This window comes from Pantherophis guttatus, chromosome 4 (genome assembly GCF_059756535.1).
Source record: "Pantherophis guttatus breed Tessera chromosome 4, ASM5975653v1, whole genome shotgun sequence".
In the NCBI taxonomy this organism is placed as follows: Eukaryota; Metazoa; Chordata; class Lepidosauria; order Squamata; family Colubridae; genus Pantherophis; species Pantherophis guttatus.
Window position 1 is genome coordinate 127,798,619 of NC_142066.1, and position 20,280 is coordinate 127,818,898.

The 20,280-nt window shown below is 35.8% G+C and overlaps 2 protein-coding genes across 6 annotated transcripts in view; one reads left to right on the plus strand and one right to left on the minus strand.

Moving 5' to 3' along the window:
• UMAD1 (UBAP1-MVB12-associated (UMA) domain containing 1) overlaps positions 1-7,266 on the minus strand; it is a 60,806-nt gene extending 53,540 nt beyond the window's left edge. Inside the window, exons 1-3 of one of the 5 annotated variants that reach the window (XM_034402304.2) lie at positions 7,015-7,126; positions 5,849-6,037; positions 3,813-3,911 (exon numbers count right to left, since the gene is read on the minus strand). In XM_034402304.2, coding sequence (XP_034258195.1) covers positions 3,813-3,894 — 82 coding nt within the window. In that variant the 5' untranslated portion in view covers positions 3,895-3,911; positions 5,849-6,037; positions 7,015-7,126. The other 4 variants (XM_034402302.2, XM_034402305.1, XM_034402303.3 and 1 more) reach the window with 4 other exon arrangements.
• A 151-nt stretch (positions 7,267-7,417) lies between these two features.
• Positions 7,418-13,703, plus strand: RPA3 (replication protein A3). The gene is made up of 4 exons (XM_034402309.3): positions 7,418-7,549; positions 11,638-11,712; positions 12,417-12,525; positions 13,071-13,703. The coding sequence occupies exons 1-4, from the start codon at positions 7,451-7,453 to the stop codon at positions 13,145-13,147; spliced, it is 360 nt and encodes a 119-aa protein (XP_034258200.1). The 5' UTR covers positions 7,418-7,450; the 3' UTR covers positions 13,148-13,703.
• The last annotated feature ends 6,577 nt before the right edge of the window (positions 13,704-20,280 follow it).

The following is a 20,280-nucleotide window of genomic DNA, read 5'->3' on the forward strand; positions in this document are numbered from 1 at the left end:
TGCTTAGCAATGGCAGTCCTGGAAGTCCTGGAGTTGCTGTTGTAACTCCAGAATTGCATGGGCGTTAAGCAAAGACTTCATGTGACTGCAACATGGAAAGAGGAGTGGACCAGCAGGTGGGTGCTACATAGCATAGGCAGAGTTGCGGGCAGGTGCTGCAGAGCATAGACAGGTGGGCAAAAATGTAGTGGGAGCAGGAGTGACTTGTGACCTCTTTCCCATTGAATTTACTTTTTGAAAGCTGGCAAGGAAGTTTGCAAATGTGATCACATGGCTGTGGGAATGCTGCAATTACTACAACTTCAAGAATTTGTCATAAGTTCTGTTCATTCAGTACTATTGTAATTTTGAATGGTTGCTGAGTGATTATAACCCAAGGACTATCTGCAGAAATGATCTCACCATAAGTACATATTTTTCAAAGAAAATTGATACCTATAATGAAACATGAGGAAAGACAGATTGCAAAGTATCTTTTTAAACAACAGATCCATTTGCAGGATTTAGACTATTTGGAATGTTGTTATGATTTCATATTAAGATATTTAATCACATTTTAAAAACTAACTACATAAAGATATATAAATTAAAAAGTAGTGCAATTTTATAAATTTACATAGGTTTCATGGCAAATTATCATTCTCTCTATATAGGTTAGCAGCTACTCTATTTTTATCCAAATGTAGCAGATGTTATTTCTAAAGGTTACATCCACTACAGAACTATATAACAAACTGAACCTATGAATAAAATTGCTGGAAGACAAACATTTGTATTTGTAGATAGCAATGGGAATACTCAGATATGACACTATACAAAGTCCACAGAAAGCAGTACATCCAAGATTCTATTATTAAGAAAAACTTCTCTTACACCAGAAAATATTATTCCTTTGTTATTTAAATTTTATTAATCTGCATTAGAAATGGCAAGTTCATTCAGTCAAGATATGGCTATATTTGTGAAGTTAGACAACATATATACTGTACTTCTTGCAATTTTAATACATGATGTTTATAGTAATTCCTATTCCTGCATATGTAAATTCACTTTTTTATCAGTATTTTTTTTCTCAATGACTCATCAGTAATTATGTTTTGAAATAAATGATGAAACATCTCTTGAGATTTTTGTTATTTCAAACTTACAAACTGACTACAAATTTCATTCCATTAATTTTAAAAACTCATTTAAAATATTGAAATATGATTTTAATAAAAGAGGTTATTAATAAATATTGCATTCAATTCAGTCAAGGAGCATGTGAGCATGAAGAAATATGCCACCTAATGATTCAAAAGCATACTGCACTTTGTTTTTGTGTAAAACAAAAGTACCCAAGAGGATTACTTGACTCCACACTGAATGAACAGATAGCAATTATCTCCTTATGCGAGTAGAAATCAATGACACTGGAGAGGGTTGTTTTTCTGGTCTCCTCATAGTTCTTGCTCATTGAATTCAAAGTACTGAAATCAGACACGTGGAACTTTTAATCCTATTCTTCACAAAATAGAGAACAACAATAAAGCCAATAGCTACTTTCATTTCTGAAAGTAGCTATTACATAAAAGTGGCAATCTGTAAACTAAAATCATGAAATGGCTTTTATAGATGAGGTTATCAGGTAGGAAGTCTTATTACTTGCATCAAAGGAAAAAAACACCTCACAAATAATACATATTTGGTAAAAGAAACTGCAGTATAGAGATGTTGCAATTTTGCTATTGAAAAGGCAGAATGCATGTAATTTTTTTCACTTCCCCTTTGAAAAGTCATAACCTTATATGTAAACTATTAAACATCTTTGTTATGACTTTGAAGGTAACATGGTTGAATACAAGAATATTCTGTTTAAATCCAGATCACATAGGTCCAAATATTAGAGTAGTGGTCTGTCAGTTTTTAGGAAGGAAATCTTCCAGAACAGAATCACAAACTACTTCCTATGGACTACATAAGATTAATACTGACTGTTGACTGCTCTCTTAAGGCAAAAAGCTCACATACTTTGGGCAAATAATGTGAACTAGACAAAATCCTTGTGCTCAGCAAATTTAAGAGACTAGAAGATAAACATAAAGTGGGTGGATGAAAACAGATCAGAATTGTATTTGTCTATGTAGTTACCAGGATCTGAATGTGAGTTATGTCATCTAACTAGTTCTCACACACACACACACACACACACACACACACATATATATATGTAGCATTCAAGAGACCACATGAAAAAGGCTAAACATTTAATGTGCTATTACTTCATTTACCCATATGAAGTAATGTTGTTTTTCTTTGTTCCTATCAAATTAATTGTTCTGGCAACTTTCTTTTCCAGAAACATCAACTATATTATATGCCCTCTGGGATGCACATGAGCGCATACCCTTGAGCACACATGCCTTGGCAGTAGGCAACTCTTACTGAAAAACAACATATAGTAAGCAGTAGTACTACCTAACTCCCACAGGCACATGACTGGAATAGTTTCCACTCTCATTCTCTAAAGAAAAATCAACAAAGGATTTGAGATATGACGCAGCATACATAATCTCATGAGAAAAGAACCTTATTTGCTATTTGACAAAGTCATACATTGAAGACTACTTTTGAAAAAGACTAGTATTCCCATAGAGCAGTGATGGCGAATCTTTTCGGCACAGAGTGCCCAAACCGGAACATGCATGCTGCAGCTCTGGAAACTTGAAGACCAGCTGGCTGGTGCACAAGCGCGTGCCTGCCACCTGGTCTTCACGTGTGCCAGAGCACCGGAAACCTGAAGTCCAGGTGGACAGCAAGTGCATGTGCACCGGCCAGCTGGTCTTTGGGTTTCCAGCACGTACAAAGACCAGCTGGCCTGTATGCATGTGTGCGCCGGAAACCAAAAGAGCAGCTGGCCACGGCGTACGTGCCCACAGAGAGGGCTCTGTGTGCCACTTCTGGCACAAGTGCCATAGGTTCACCATCACAGCCATAGAGAAATAGTACAATGGGAACATTAACAATAGAGGAACAGTTAGCTACTCAAAAGCAGTAATTCTCCAACCATTTTCTGTTTCCTCCACAATTGTTTTTCCTAGGACTGCTTCTTCTCTACGTGATTTAGCTAAGATATAAGATCATGAGTTACTTCTTTATGTCATTGTTTACTGAAGTCATTACACTTTTAATGTTTTAACACAACAATCAATGCAAGATCAAGTGCATCAACAAATAGAAATACACGATAGTGTTTGCAACCTCTGTAAATTATGGCTGTTCACCGCCCTGAGTCCTTCGGGAGTAGGGCGGTATACAAATATGAAAAATAAAATAAATAAATAAATAAATAAATGGTTGACTGTTCAATAAGTTTTGTATTCAGAGGTAAACTCTATTGGAATTACTTTAGAATAGCTAAATAAATAAATCCTGCTTTAGAATTAAAACATCCTGAAACATTGGTTTTAAAAGCAATCGTAATATATCACTAACTGACTTATTTTTAGATTGTTATAAGCAAAGGAACTAAGTCACAGAACTATATTATTACTTGTTTAGTGAGGTAGCTGTTACAGATGCAAAGAACCTATAGCAAAGAATGTGGGTAGAATAATTGTATCAGCTACAATAAACCATTCATTTACATTCTTATTCCCAAAATAATAATTTATTTTTAAAAATTGACTGGATTAGTAAGCATCTATACTTCTACATCTATACTTATTCAAGCACTACATTCTATGTACTTTTCAGTTAGCACCTTGTAACATACAGAATCTAGAAAATATTTTTTAAAAATAAATGATTTCTATGTGATTAAAGATACTTACCCAGAAAAACAAATCCATCTACTTCTTTGTCAGTCACCACTACCTTTTTTGTATCCTGGCTTTTTCTGAATAAACTGAACATCTCTTTGCAATACAAGTCTAAGAATAAAAAGTAAAGAAAGCAAGCAAAAAAGTAAAGAAAGCAAAACAAATTCACATTTCTATAATTATCAAAATAAATTTTGGAAAACATTTCATCTGGAGGGGTAAACTTAAGAGGGACAATGAAATACCGTAATTACCATTAATTAAAAAAAATGACATAGGCTTTGTATGTTGAATCATGAATGGTCAATTCCCAAGCATTAACATTTTGTACAGCAAAACAGAATTCTAGCTCCCTAAATTTAATAAGAGCTGGAGGTACACCTTTATGCTGACTTAAACCTGGATTGTTCTTAAAAAACCAGACTATTGTAGGGAAGAACGGCTGATAGTAAAATATTCAATAATTTTAAAAAAGTTTTTCTCAAAGATACTCAGATGCCCAAACATCAGTAGCAGATTAATAATAATAATTTAGATTAAATTTTATAGTTCAAATACAGGTAGTCCTCAATTTACAATCATTCATTTAGTGGCCATTCGAAGTTACAATGACACTGAAAAAAGTAACTTATGATCATTTTTCATACTTATGACCATTGCAGCATCCCCATAATCATGTGATCAAAATTCAGATGCTTGCAACTGGTTCATATTTATGTTGGCTGCAGTATCCAAAGGTTATGAAAGACCTTTTGTGTCCTTCTGACAAGCAAAGTCAATGGGAAAGCCAGATTCCCTTAATAATGGTGTTACTATTTGTTTTGTTTGTTTGTTTGTTCTTTCATTCAATTTATATAACTGCCCAACTCAACCCAGTATCCTGGACGGCTTACAATTCTAAAATTATAAAACAATTTCAAAAACATTTGAAATGTTTTTCAAATGTTGAATAAAAATCAATTTTTAAAAAATAAATAAATAAATAAATGGATTTTTTTTATTTAAATCAAATTTATTTTAATAAAATGCTTTTGGAGTAAAAATCTATCTAAAGATAGTTTTCTATTTAAGATACATTAATAATTTATTAATAATTATTCAGCATGAAATGGAGCTTAGTTATGTAGCATGAGGCTGTAAATTCTGCAATATTGGGACCGTCAGTGAGTCAACAGCAGGTCAGAGGAGGAACCGCTGCAGGGCAGAGATGACAGTTGCTCTTTAAAAATTATAATTTAAATTGAGTTGATTTAAATCAAGCCTTTTTACTAGTGATTTCAATCATGATTTAATTCGACTTGATTTAAATCAAATCCACCCTGCCACAATATAAATAAATACAAACAGCAGCCATTATAACTAATCAACTAATAGTAACACTAAGTAACAGAGCTTTAACCCATTCTGAGCCTTAGGCCCAGATAAATAGCAAAATTTTAAAAGCTTTGCGAAAAGCCAACAGGATTGGGGTCATTCTAATCTCTGAGGGAAGAATATTCAATAAGGCAGGGGCTACAACAGAAAAGATCATTCTTCTAGTTCCTCCCAGTCAACACTCTGGCTTCAGCATGCCCTATTGGGTTGGATTTACCAGGTAGAAACTCTTGCAAAAAAGACAGTCCTTCAGGTAACCTGGTACTGAGCCATATAGGACTGTAAAGGTGAAACCAGCACTTTGAATTGCACCAATAAACACTCTGGTAGCCAATGCAGTTCATGGAGTACTAAATTATAGTTACATGTGGTGTGTAACTGGCACCATATATTATCCATGCAGCAGTATTTTATATTAGTTGAAGTTTCCAAATGGTCTTCAAGGGTAACCCTATGGTAACTGACTATAAAAAAGTTCTTATTTATCTGTCCATAAATATACATACTTTCTTAGTTTTCATTTTATTCACAGAGTTTCATAATTAAGTGAATTATTTTGCCATCTTTATTGCCTCTTCATTTCTCAAACTGCCTCAGTAAACTAAGGAGCTACATGGGATTAGCAGATGGGAAGAGGCCACTTGGAAATGATATGGTTAAACACACATTCTCACCAGCTACTCGAGCAAGTGGGGTTGTGCACACGTGTTCACGCTTGCCCACCACTTCTGCAATCAGGTTATAAACAGCTCAAGTCCTGGTAGTGGACTGCGGCCTAGGGACCCCTGTCCTAAATCACTTCTAATTCCAGGCACAGGAAGTTGAAATTATCCGTAGCAGTTCATATTAGTCCCCAATCATATCTGCAGTAAGATCAAGCACTTTTAGCCAGCCACCATGCAACTAGAAGAATGGTACAATAGTAAGCACTGTCTTTAACCCAATTATTATGAGCAAAGTCTCCCATTTGGTCACCTACAAAACAGGACTTCTCACAATATTATTGTCTCCCAGTAAACAATTACTCTTTAATTTCCACTATCATAAAGATAGTTGTTATATTTCCTATTCCACTCAAGCATCCCACTCAAATAGAAGGGGTTAATTATATGTTCCTCTATATCCAACACAACCTCTGCTTATGGTCACAAGTGCTATAGGCTAGCTCCTTCCAAAATAGGTGATAGAATGCATAAAAAACAAACAAACAGTAGCTGTGATAGAAACAAGTCAATACATGCAAGAAAAAAAGCACTTTCCAGGAGCAGAAAGAACGGAATGTTTAAATTCTGGGCTACCAAGCCACAAAATTAAACCAAATTTTGTAGGATTGAATGGACCTATTATAATTGCTAAGGTTTTCCAGTGCCACTGTAAGCTGCAAATGAGACACTGCTTATAGCTATAGCAACAAGTCTGCCCATTGCGAACACAAAAGGACCCAGTTTCACAAATAGCTGTACTCTAATAAGACTGAAGGAACCAGTTTGATGTGTGAGTTAAGGCACAAACTGGAAAGAGATTTCTGGGACAAGTCGCTCTTTCTCAGTCCTAGCAAGAAGGCAATAGCAAAATATTACGTGGCAATGAAAATATTGCCACGTAAACTGCATACACACACACAGAGAGAGGCAGACACATGCACAAACGCACACAACGTCCGAAGAAAGAGGTTTCTAAATCAAGCTTGTGCATGACAGATATTCTCGCTAATCGTGCAAATAAAATCTGTGAGGTTTGCCTCATGAATTCCGAGCCAGCTCATGAGCACACGCGAAACCCTTTGCCCATCAAAATAATTTAAACGTCAAAACCACCAAATTAACGTCTCTTGTTATACATAACAATTGAGGATATCACGCAATTATTGGTCCGGCGAGTTTCATTTTTCCAGCTTCCCCTGTCAGTACAGTGGAATCCAACCGTAGCATTAACCCTATTCTGCTCCATCAAACACCCACCTTTTTCAGACACTTTTCCACAACAATCTTCACTTCCGGTTCACCCAGAATGCATCCTGGAGGTTATTATTTAGGTCTTCGGTGCTCGTTGACACGGGGCGCCTGCGCATTACGCTTTGTGCCTGACGTGCCTCGTTGGCCCGCCTATCACGTGCCTAAGCGGAGGTTGCTGCTCTGGAACATTATTGGAGGTTCGACCTTCCACGTGCCTCGAATAGCTGGTGGCAATACGCTCGCGCTCTGGCACGAGAGCGGAAGTTAAGTTTTTCCCGCCAAGACCAAAAGCCGAGGAGGGAACCTGGATTTCCTTCTGAAATGGCCGATCTATTAGAAGGTCCCCGCGTTCGTGTCAGCGCGAGTCAATTGTCGCAATACATTGGAAAGCCAGTCTGTTTGGTGGGACGCCTTGAAAAGGTAACAGGGCAGGAGATAGTTCTATTGGCTGTTAGTGCGACTAACAGCACTTTTATTTCAAGTAGGGGGAATCATCTATATTTCGTATACTTGTTAATGATGACGTATGAAATATTTACTATGAGGTAGGCATTTATCTTTGTTAAACTTGTATGTACATTGAGGTATTCCTATTTAGAGCTGTCTTGCTTTAGTGATCAAGGATTGTAATTTTGAAGGTGTTACAGTGGCGCTTTAAAGTAATGGGATAGGGATAGGATAGGATTCAATTCTTTATTGGCCAAGTGTGATTGGACACACAAGGAATTTGTCTTTGGTTTTTACGCTCTCAGTGTACATAAAAGAAAAGATACATTCGTCAAGAATCATAAGGTACAACACTTAATTAGTGACATGTCATTTTTTTTTTAACATTTAGATTTTTGGGGCTTCTCTTCTTCCCTATGTTATTTAAGGGGCCTATATTATTTACTGAGTTGAAGAAAATCACCAGTGGGTCATGTAGTGCATCATTTGAAAACAACTTATTTTGATGTCTTCAGCTAAGAATAACAAAGAAGTACAAATAGAGCCTAGTAGTGAATAAAGAGAGACATTATTTTTCTATGCCTGTATGCTCTTGGATTTTGAATGTTTGATTATACTTCTTTCTCTTTTGTTGCTTTCAACAGTTTAACATCGATATGATAGTCATGCTCTTAACCTGAAGTCAGTGACTCAGTAATCTGTTTCGCGGTGGGCTTCTAAATCAGCGGTCGCCAACCGGTGGTCCTCGAGAAAATTTTGGTGGTCCGCAGAAAAATTATTTACATTTTTTATGTTGCACTAAATACTATTTGTCTTTTTAAAAAATTTATATTAGTGGTCCACAGTTTTTAAAATTTTGAATTTAGTGGTCCCTGAGGTTTGAAAGGTTGGTGACCCGTTTTAAATGATCCAGAAGCTCCAATTGACACAGAATGAAGCTGCTTGTCTGCTGCTACTAAATGGTTTAACATTGGAACACTTTTGCTGTGAGCACTGCACTGATTGCTGGTTAGCATCCAGGCCCAGCTCAACATGCAGATTATAATCCCTAACAGCCATTATGTCTCAAATCCTCATTACATATGGGATTGTATTCTTCAGATACAATCTGCCAAACCAGTAGATTGGATGGGATACTGAAAAATTGGGAGGAGATGGTAGCAGGAAAATGGCTTTCTTGTAGTTACCCCTCACTCTGAGGTCAGTTAGCTCTCTTTCTGCTAACATTCAAGAAGGCAATTAAAACAGCACGGTCTTTGGGGAAGAAAGTTACCACCTTTAGAGCGCTCCATGGCTTAGGACCAGGGTACTTACGAGACCGCCTTCTGCCACCAATAGCCTCTCACCGCCCAGTACGCTCCCATAGAGAGGGGCTTCTCAGGGTGCCGTCAGCCAAACAATGTCGACTGGCGACCCCCAGGGGGAGAGCCTTTTCTGTGAGGGCACCCACCATCTGGAACGAGCTCCCCCCAGAGATACAGAAGATTCCGGATCTGCGCACTTTCCGCCGTGCCCTCAAAACATTCCTGTTTCAGCAGGCCGGCCTGGCTAACTTTCCCTTTATATTGCTTTTTGATTTTATTTTAAACTGGGATGTCTTGAATTATCTAGGACCAGAATGTTTAGTATATTTTAATTGGTTTTTTATTATTAACGTTTGTATTACATGTATTTTTATCGTTCGCTGTTCACCGCCCTGAGTCCCTTAGGAATAGGGCGGTATATAAATTTAATAAATAAATAAATAAATAAATAAATAAATAAATAAATAAATAATATATAATTTAGATAGATATTAATTGTGGACTAGTATGTTTCTTTTAAAACAACTTTTAGATTGTTAGACTATCTGAATAGGTGACATACAAATATTTGAAAAGAATAAATCTTATTCATGATGCTGCCAGCAGATAATCACATGAACTGGATAAAAAATAATCAATTTAGCCTAGTGCCTGATATCCCATTTCTTTGCACAAGAATACTAAAAAGAGTTGTAGATATAACTTGCCCTTTTACAGTAAGTTGCTAAGGAAACATTAATAGGTATGGCTAGGCTTCTGCTGGTACTCAATGTTGAAAAGAGTTTGTTTTTGGCCATTTTTTTCAGCCTTTTTCTTAGAGAACTGAAATGAAGTATCACTTCATTTAGGATTAGATGTCCCCAACACAACTAAATGCAGTTAGTTTAATCTGTTTAATCTGAATCTGTTTAGATTGTAGGAGTTAATTGACTGGATCATTTGTCTTATTTTTTGATATTCATACATTCACACTAAATTCCCCCTACTCTAGTTGAGCATGTACACAATAACAGAATCTCAGGCTAACTTTAATAAGTTAGATGAACTATAATAGGCTAGATAAGATATATAGTAGTAATAGTTTGTTTTTTTTTAAAGCTGGAAGTTATTTCTAAAATGCTGTTATGAATACATTTGTTTATTGATAAAATATGAATTTGCAGTAATTCTGTGATAATTTTTATAATGGTAGAATAAGCAAAGTTTATTTGAGCAGAGTGCTTTCAATTATTACAAATAGATCGTAATTCAATATCAACCTTGAAATCAAAACAAGCCTGGTAACATTTCTTCTGATTAATAGATTTATTAAGAGGCACAAGCCTTTTCATTTCACTAATGCACTCTGTGCATGTGGTGAAGTGAGCTGCAGTTCAAGAAAGTTTGTCTTTTAACAAAATTTGTTAGTTGGAAAGGTGCTACCAACTTTTCCTCTTGGGGCTGATGGATAAGCAGTTAGAAAAAGTCATGTTTCTATGATACCTGTAGCAAGATTATTGTACGCACAAAGATTTGGCATTTTTCCATTTGGCATTACAATAGAGGTATGGTTGGTAAAGATGACTGAACTAACTGAAATAGCCAAACATATATGCATGCACATACAACATAAATACCCATAGTGTTAAACAGAACATGAAAACTAATACAAATAAATATAAAGAACATACACACATATAACAAAATGAAATGTCCAAACAAACTTTAAAAGTTAGAGAAAAGACAAAGCTACATTTATTGGGGTCTAGATATCTCTTAGGGACTTTTTGTATAAAAAGACAAATAACTTATGATACATGGTTTTGTAGGACAAGGCGTGGCAAAACCTGAGGGTGGAGTCAAAAGAAGAATCAGCCTAGAATCTGCATAGCTACTAAATGGGCTAAGTCCAACCCTCTTGAATTCTGTTGACCTTTAGCGCCAAAATAATAGTAAGCTTATTTAAGTAGATTCCTATTCACAGGCATGAGTGGTAATAAATTAATTAATTGGAAGTTCACATGTGATCCTGGTCTTTTGTCCCAGCAGGTTTCATCATTATGATGAGTTTTAGAGAAGTTACATTATAATTGTACTTATAACTGTTGTAAAGAAGATTGGAAGCTATTTTTGTACCTCTATTTTTTTCTTTCATTTTATTCCTTTTTCTCCTTTTTCTCTTTTTTAGTTCGTGTTAATCTTATTCTTGTGTTTAATCATTTTCAGTAAAATTATACATACAGATAGTCCTCAACTTTATGACCAGTAGCTACTTTTCAAAGTTCCATTAGATCTACCTGAGAACTACTTACGACCTAGATTCAAAATTCTGACAGCCCTTCCTACCAGTCACCAGATTGCATTTCTGACACTCAGTAAAGGGTTGCATTTATGGCTGTTTGCAGTGTCCTATGGTCCTTTGACTGCACTTTACAACAGTTTTGCTGAAAACCAGCATTTACTTTCTGTTTGGGGCAAAACCACCTACAACAAAGCATTATTTGCTTAACAACCACAATAATTCACTTAGTAACTGCCACAAATAAAGTCCATGACCAAACACTTCACAACCATTATGTTATTCATTATGACATTATGTCATTAAGTTATGGCCAAAATGGTCTGGCTCTATTACTGTAACTCGAGGACTACCTGTATATAAAAAGGAAAGATGCTACTAGATTCTTGATTCTAACACCTATAGTGTGAATCTCACTTTTTCTTTGTGTGGATCTTTGTCTCCTTATTAAAACATTGCTATGAATTATTATTTGGTAGATCCATCCATCTGGGAAATTATTCTTTCTATCTGATGGAGAAGGAAAAAATGCAACAATTGAGCTAAATACACCTGTAAGTATGAATATACATTAAAGAGCCTTGTAATTTATTACAATTTACCATTTTTATTGGCTTGGGAAGTTTTAATTTGAATCTATATCATGTTGTAATACACCAATGTCATCTTATTAAAAGGTTATCCTGAAACAAACTCATCCTAATGTTGCTGTAGCATCAACAAGGATCTCCTTAAAACATGTCTTGATGTCTGTTTCCTTTTATCTTTGTGTCCCAAAGATAGTGTCTCCTAGCACTATCATTTCTTCTCATATGATTTTGAGGATGCTATATGCCTTATTTTCTTGTCATCCATACTGACTGATAATAGGACTCAATTACATTTTATTTTTACAGAAGCAAAGCACAGACTCCAGTTTCAATTTAAATCCAATAACAGAGAAGCAAGTATCAATTAAGTCAAATGCTCTCAGGAAATTAATTTTAAGTTGCAATTTGAGGAAATGGAAATTATTTCTATGAGCGGAAAATACTGGATGGGATCTTTTCTATTTTACTATGGCCTCTTAAAATCTTTAATACAGACTAAGCTTTTTTGTTAAAGCATTGCTTAATGGTTACTAAAAGTTTCATTGATGAATTTTAACCATGAAAATACTGTTGGTAAAGACTTAAGTTTAGTTTGCTTTCCCCAAATGTCATTGAAATGACTAAAATTCCTAATTTTTGGAGATACTGACTCTCATCTACTTTGCTAGCTTGAAGAAGAGATCTCTGGCATTATTGAAGTAGTAGGAAGAGTTACAAATCAATTGAATATCATATGTTCATCATATATGCAATTCAAAGAAGATAAAAACAAGTTTGGTAAGCAAGTTATTTTTCTATTTCAAGTTGTAGCTTTTTCTTACTCTTTAATCTTCTAATTCCTCAAAGTCTCTTGCTAATTCTTCTGTAATATCCACAATTTCATTACATCAGAATTTAAATCCACATGGAGCTTCTGTTTTAGCAAAATAGTTTTTGTTTCCATGTCTAAGCATGTGAAATATTGTAGCAGCAAACCAGTTCTCAAAATTTCTTAATCTGAAAAATAAATATGAGTATATAACCAGCTAAGCAGGATCCTATTGATGTTTAGCCTCTATATAGAGATTTATGGATACAAAGTATGGATATACTTTCATACCTGAAAACTCTTGTTTTTTTTTAATACAGTTTAATTTATTTGTGGATTCAATCACGATATTAAAAGCAATTCCTTGAAATATTTTGCAACTGGATTAACATTGTGATTAGGCTTTTCTTTTAAAATAGATGATAAATATGATTAATATTGCAATATTAGAGCACAGTGTATTTTCATATAGAACAACACATTCTATTTTCATTTCTTGTCCAATTTCTTTCAGATCTTTCAATGTACAGTGAGGCTGTAAAAGTTATCCATGAATTTCCTGAGTACTACCCTTTTAGTACTGATGTATGACTGATGCTTATCTTGATATTGTGAGATCCTTTTATAATTTTTATTGAATAAAACTATGAAGAGCATCAGTGAGAAACAACTTTTCTAAAAAAATCTAATTTTCTAATAATTGTTATGTCTACCATATGTGGAAAACTTGGATTTCATATTTGTTTTCCTTTCAGTGGACAGTAATCTATCTTTAATGTAAACATTTTGAGATAAATATATGTACGTGGAAAATACTCAAATTCAAAGCTTCACTGAACAAATCACGCTTCTATTATAAGAAAGGCTCAGCCTGATTTGAGTATGCCAGGCTTGGAAAGAATGGCAAAGTTCCTTATTTCCTACAGTTGAATAACCGTCTAAAAAGAATAACACAATTATGGAAATGTGTACATGATGTTTATCAAGCTGAATAGCTGAAATACTTCAATTATTTTTGATATGTTAATGAGGCATGTTAGCTGATTTGATTTACCCTCTGTCTAGCCTACAATTAAGCTTCTGTGTAATCTTACAATCTGTTTTGAGGTGGTATCATTTTCATCATTAATAAACACTTTAAATGTGACAGGTGTCCTTTGCTTAAAATGGATTCATTCTAAAAAAATTTCACTTAAGGGTGGGTAAAATCCTGCTGTGTAGAAGCACAACAGCTGAATTAAAAGTTATAAGAGGAAAAAGTTTTATTTAAAGATGTTGTAATTAACAATTATAAATAAAATAATTCAAATAAAAAAAATCAGAGTTGGTTAGAGACCTTAAAATGACTAAGCAAAAAGAAAAAGAGTGTGAGTGTCAAATTCTCTAATATTGTTTTTCAGTATAATTGTATATGTTTTATGATATAGTAGAATAAGGTAGTAACATAAAGCCTCAACTTTTTACTTTTATGTAATATATACTAGCCATTTCTATAACAACAAACCTATCAAATTAACAAAACCCCAAGTCAAAGTTTCATTTTTTCCACCTGAAGCACAAAGTCCAAAAGCAGTTTCTAAGTAGAAACAAAATTGTGTTGTTTTCTTTAATAAGAGCAGTCAACATTGCCATCTCTGCTAACTCCATCAACTTTTGCAGCCATTCATTGTGGGAATGAAAATATTCTTGTTTTTATGCATAAAGTATTCTTGTTCCTGTCAACATATATAACAGCAGAGTTTTTTTCAAGTTCTTTATCCATTAAAGAGGTAAAGGGTAACGGAATCCTTGAGAATTTTATTCTACTAGTCGTTACCGACTATAAAGGGTGGTGCTCATGTACATTTCAAGACCATCAAGCCAGCACTTTCCCAAGATGTTTTCGTGGTCGTGGGGCCAACATGATTTCATGGAGTGCTGTTACCTTCCTACCAAAATGGTACCTTGTTTTTCAGACTATAAGACACTCCGGACTGTAAGACACATATTTTGGGGAGGAAAATAAGAAAAAAAAAAAATCTGCCTCTGCCTCCCAGCAGTTGGCCTCCTTACAGCAAACAGCCTGGTCAGCTTCAGCACAGCCTGATTTAGCACAAACAGCTGATTAGTGGTTGGATCTGCCTCTCGGAATACCGCCTATCAGCTATTCCCAGCTGCAGGGATCACCATTGCTGCTGCTGCTGCCTATCACCGCCTCCGCGCACCCCGTTTTCAGCCCATTCCAGGTGGCAGGGATAGGCAGTGGTGGCAGCAATCCCTGCTGCCTGGAACGGGCCAAAAATGGAGTGCGCGGAAACCAAAAATTGGGTGCGTGGAGGCGGTGATAAGCTGCAGCAGCGATGGGCAGCGACGGTTGCAATCCCCGCAGCCTGGAACAGCTGATAGGCAATATTCCAGGAAGCAGATCCAACTGCCAATCAGCTCGTGCTAAATCAGGCTGTGCTGAAGCTGACCAGGCTGTTTGCTGTTCACTGCAAGGAGGCAAATTGCTGGAAGGCAGAGGCTGAAGGGTGGGGGCCAGTAGGTGGGTAGGACTTCGGCAACATTCGCTGTATAAGACGCACAGACATTTCCACCCACTTTTGGGGGAGGGAAGAGAGTGCCCTATACACCAAAAAATACGGTATCAATCTGCATGCTTTCAAATTGCTTGGCAGGAATTAATTGGTTGGCAGGAATTTGGATGAGGATGGGACATGTTCTCTCCCATTGTTCAAGCATTATATCCAAAGTTTTTTGCTCGCTGAATCATAAAGTGCTTTACACATTCTTCGTACAATTTTAATTACAGCTTATACGCCGTATATACGTAGCAAAATATGTTCATTGTTATCACACAATAGGATTTCCAATTCATTTTTCACAAAGTCAGATCCATAGCTTTTTAATTTAATTTAAATCTTTCTTTTGTAAATATGCAAACAATGGCATACACATTCTTTTGATTCCAACTCCTCTCTAGATCTGATGATACGATAGCCATAATTGAAAAATATTTGACCATAAGTCCACCAATTTGGCTTCACCACCACTTCTTTTTGAAAAAAAGGCTTCCTATAACAACACCCAAAGGCACCTTCGCATAGAACCTTATTTTATATTTATTCCAAACTCTTAGGATGGCACATCTAAGAAAGTGATTATTGAAATCAATATTTACTTTAGCCTTACCATACCATAAATAGCTGTGTCTTCCAAATCTTAATTCATGGCCTTCCAGCTCAAGCAATCTCTTATTTTGGAGAGTCATCTACTCTTATCCAGACTGAACAACAGGCATCAAGATAAAATTTCAAATCTGGTAAATTTAATGGTAAATCTGGTAAACCGCTCCTTCACATCTTGCAATAATTTATATTCAATTTTTGCTTTTTTTTCCTTTGCCATATAAACTTAGATATGACCTTTTACTATTGCTTAAATGGAATATCAGTTATAAGTATTGGTAGAGTATGAAACAGAAAAAGCATCATTGATAAAACATTCATTTTAATTACAGATTCTAACCACTGATGACTAGAATATATCACAGTTTAAGTCTTTTTTAATATTCCAAAAAAGGCATCAGTTATTTTGAAACAATTTAGTTTGTATTTGTCAATATTTTCATTTTTCTTTGTACTTCTTTGTATTTTATATTTTAATAAACCAATAAAATATTTGAAACAGTATATGTTTTATACCACTCTGGAAAAAATATAGCCCATCTAGAATGTTATAATTTAGGATAGGATAGGATAGGATAGGATAGGATAGGATAGGATAGGATAGGATAGGATAGGATAGGATAGAATTCTTTATTGGCCAAGTGTGATTGGACACACAAGGAATTTGTCTTTGGTGCATATGCTCTCAGTGTACATAAAAAGAAGATACATTCGTCAAGAATCATAAGGTACATATAAGCAATCAAATCATACTAGGAAACAATCTAAATTGTAAGGATACAAGCAACAAAGTTATAGTCATACAGTCATAAATGGGAGGAGATGGGTAATAGGAACAATGAGAAGATTAATAGTAATGCACTGGAGAAAATATAGCCCATCTAGAAAGTTATAATTTACCTGTGATCTAATGGAATACAACTTAAAAATAGGTCAAATATTTAACCATTGAAAAGTGACAATCCTGAAAAAGTTTTTCCCTTCTGTTACACGCAGGTTCTACAAGGAAAGAGTATTAATTTGTGCTGAAGGCTATCAATAATCTGACATGAACTATATGATTAAAAATATGTGCCAAAGATTATTTAAAAAAACAAAATTCCCAATATAGATACTGGGAATAATTTGTTTACTTATTTCCTTCTTTCAGCTCAAGTGTCCTTTCTCTGTTTTGTGGATATGCTATTAAAAGCAATATGAGAAGAAACAATCTCTTTCAAATTAAATATCTTTAGGTGAAAATTCTGTCAGACAATTAATTCCAATACAGACAATTAAATACACAGAAATAGGTTCCTTTAAAAATGTTTTAATGTAAATCTCTTGGATTAAATTTCCACTTAACTCTACACTTGCAGTCAAGGAAGGTAGAATGCCTTTCTCCAACGTTGTATTGCTGGCAATTTACAGTACTGTGGTTCTTTTGACAACAATGATCAGTATAGTAAAGATGAGATCAATGCATGTCCTCAATCTCAACTGGATCAAATATGTGAGGTGAATTAAACTTAAATAACAGAATTACATATTGTAGTTTAATGAAGAGAGGGCTTAAAGGACACCTAATTGCAGGCCTCTGATATCTGAAGGACTGTCACAGGGAAGAGAGCGTCAATTTATTCTCCCTACCACTTGGGGGCAGGTCAAGAAGCAATTGGAAGCTAGAGATCCAACCTGGAATTAAGGATGAATTTCCTGACAAAAGAATTAATCAAAGGAACTGCTTGCCTCTTGGAGTTATAGCTGCTCTATTGCTGATGGTTTTCAAGCAAATATTAGACAATGATTTGTTCAGAAGGGCATAATGACTCTTATTTTGGGCAGAGGCTTAACTAAAAGACCTCCAAGATCCATTAGAGTCCTATGAACATTTTGCTCCCTGCATCAGTGATGCAGAAAAGATTGAAGCCGCTTTTTGAAGGTAGTATGACATCTGCTGCTTCAGCCACTTTACAGTTATCTACTGTCCTTAAGAACAGGAATTTTGCTGCTAATCAACTTGTGCTTTTCCTGCTTCTATCCCTTTCTTTTTTCCTCTGAAACAATGCCCTTCTAGCTGTAGAACTCTCCTAATCACAGATCTAGAACGGCTCTTTCTCACTGTGGTTCATAAATACCTACTGTTTTAATCCAAAAGTTTATTCCCAATTCATCCCATTCAGCCTAAATCAACAGTATGAACGCAACTGATCCTTCCACTATGCTATAAGAATACAGGAGACAACTTCTGAATCACATGTGATACAACATAAAATGCTTGAAAATGTTCTGCTTAAAATAAGTTGAGTTTCGGAGTTCAGTTTTTGAACACTTGAAGCAGTCACATTTGATATAACAATATATGTCTCCCAATCTAGTTTTTTTTAGCCATTTTGTCTGAATAGTTCAGACAATAGTTCAGAATTGGTCTGCAATGGAACTGATAGACTAAACAGATTTATGAATAGTAGGTACAATTTCACTCTACATTCAGAAAATGATTGCTCTCTTACAAAGCAAAGACCACTAGCCACAAATGTTACTATAATTGATGAATGCAATTGCTTGGTTTGACAAAAATGAAGACATAACAGATTAATCAGGGACCCAGGTGATGTTTATTTCCAAAAGATAATTTCTCTAATTGGAAGAGGAAACATTAATTGAAGATTTTAAACTTTTTAAACACAAGGTTAAACTATATCATTTGGGAGTATTAAAAAGAAACTCAATGCAAAGCTTTCTGTAGTAAGGGCATATTCCACTTTGGAAATGAAAAGAAACAGAACTGAAATAAAACTGCTGTTGCACTCAATTTACACTGGCAGTTGGGACCAGAATTTTCATTGCTAAGTGATGCGATTGTAAAGTGCAACTTCACCACTTAGATATGGCAATTCCTGCAATCCTGGTTACTGTTAACTAAATCCCATTGTTCTTAGGCTAGGCAACTTCCTGCTGGCTTCCCATAACCAAGTCAGGAAGTTGCAAGTCCCAGATGGCTCACAAGCAGGGCAATGGCAGGAAAGTGGCTGCCAGGGCAGGGATATGAGAATGTAAGGGAATTATGGTGAGGTTCAGGAAAGGTGCACAAGGGAGGGCTAGAAACCAGGAGATTAAATTCTAGTCCTGCCTTAGGTGTGAAAGCTAGTTGGATGACTTTGTGCCTGTCACTCAGCCAAACTCACCTCACAGGGTTGGTTTTGTGGGAAAATAATAGGAGGCAGAATATTAGATATATTTAATTAACTTAAGTTTAAATAATTTTTAATCCATCCTTGCATTTTTAAATGTTATATACTGTTTTTATGTTTTAATATTTTATTTGTACATTGCCCAAAACCCCACTGTGACAGATGGTTTCAAAATTTGATAAATAAATAAAAATAAATGTTTGTCACTTTTGAGTTTTGAGAGACAGATTGGTATAGTGCTATGATGGTGAAGCTATGGCTATATCAGTGGGCACGCCAGCTTAGCTCTGGCGCGCATGCCAGCCAGCTGATTTTCAGGCCTTCTGGGCCCACCAGAAGTAGGGAAACAGGCTGTTTCCTACCTCCGGAGGGCCTGGGGGGTGGGGTGGGAAAGGCCCGTTTTTCTTTCTCATCTGGCTCCAGATCCTATCTATGCATCTGTGGAGGGTGAAAACAGCCTTCCCCACCCCCTTGGAGGACCTCTGGAGGCCTTTCCCAACTCCCGGTTGGACAGGAAGTGACATTTTTTGCTGTCCCCAGCCTCCAGACTCCTAGAGAGGAGTCTATGCCCCAACCACTGGTGCTGAAGAGGATGAAATTGATCGGTTCTATGAAGCTCTATAGCACCTTATAGAATTAACACCAAAAAACAATGTCCTTATCATCATGGGGGATTGGAATGCTAAAGTAGGAAGCCAAAAGATAACCAGAATAACAGGCAAGCATGGCCTTGGAATACAAAATGAAGCAGGCCACAGGCTGATAGAATTTTGCCAAGAGAATACAATGATCATAGCAAACACTCTTTTCCAACAACCCAAGAGACAACTCTACACACGGACATCACCAGTCAACACAGAAATCAGATTGATTATGTGCTCTGCAACCAAAGATGGAGAAGTTCTATACAGTCAGTAAAAACAAGACCAGAAGCTGAGTGTGGTTCAGATCATGAGCTTCTCATTGCAAAATTTAGGCTTAAATTGAAGAAAGTAGGGGAAAGCACCAGGCCACTCAGGTATGAACTAAATCATATCCCTGATGAATATACAGTAGAGGTGACAAATAGATTTAAGGAATTAGATCTGATCGACAGAGTTCCTGAAGAACTATGGACGGAGGTTCGCAATATTGTACAAGACAGCAACTAAAACCATCCCAAAGAAAAAGAAATGCAAGAAAGCAAAATGGTTGTCTGAGGAAGCTTTGCAAATAGCTGAGGAAAGAAGGGAAACGAAAGACAAGGGAGAAAGAGAAAGATATACCCAATTGAATGCAGAATTTCAGAGAATAGCCAGAAGAGATAAGAATGCCTTCTTAAATGAATAGCGCAAAGAAATAGAAGAAAACAATAGAATAGGAAGGACCAGAGATCTCTTCAAGA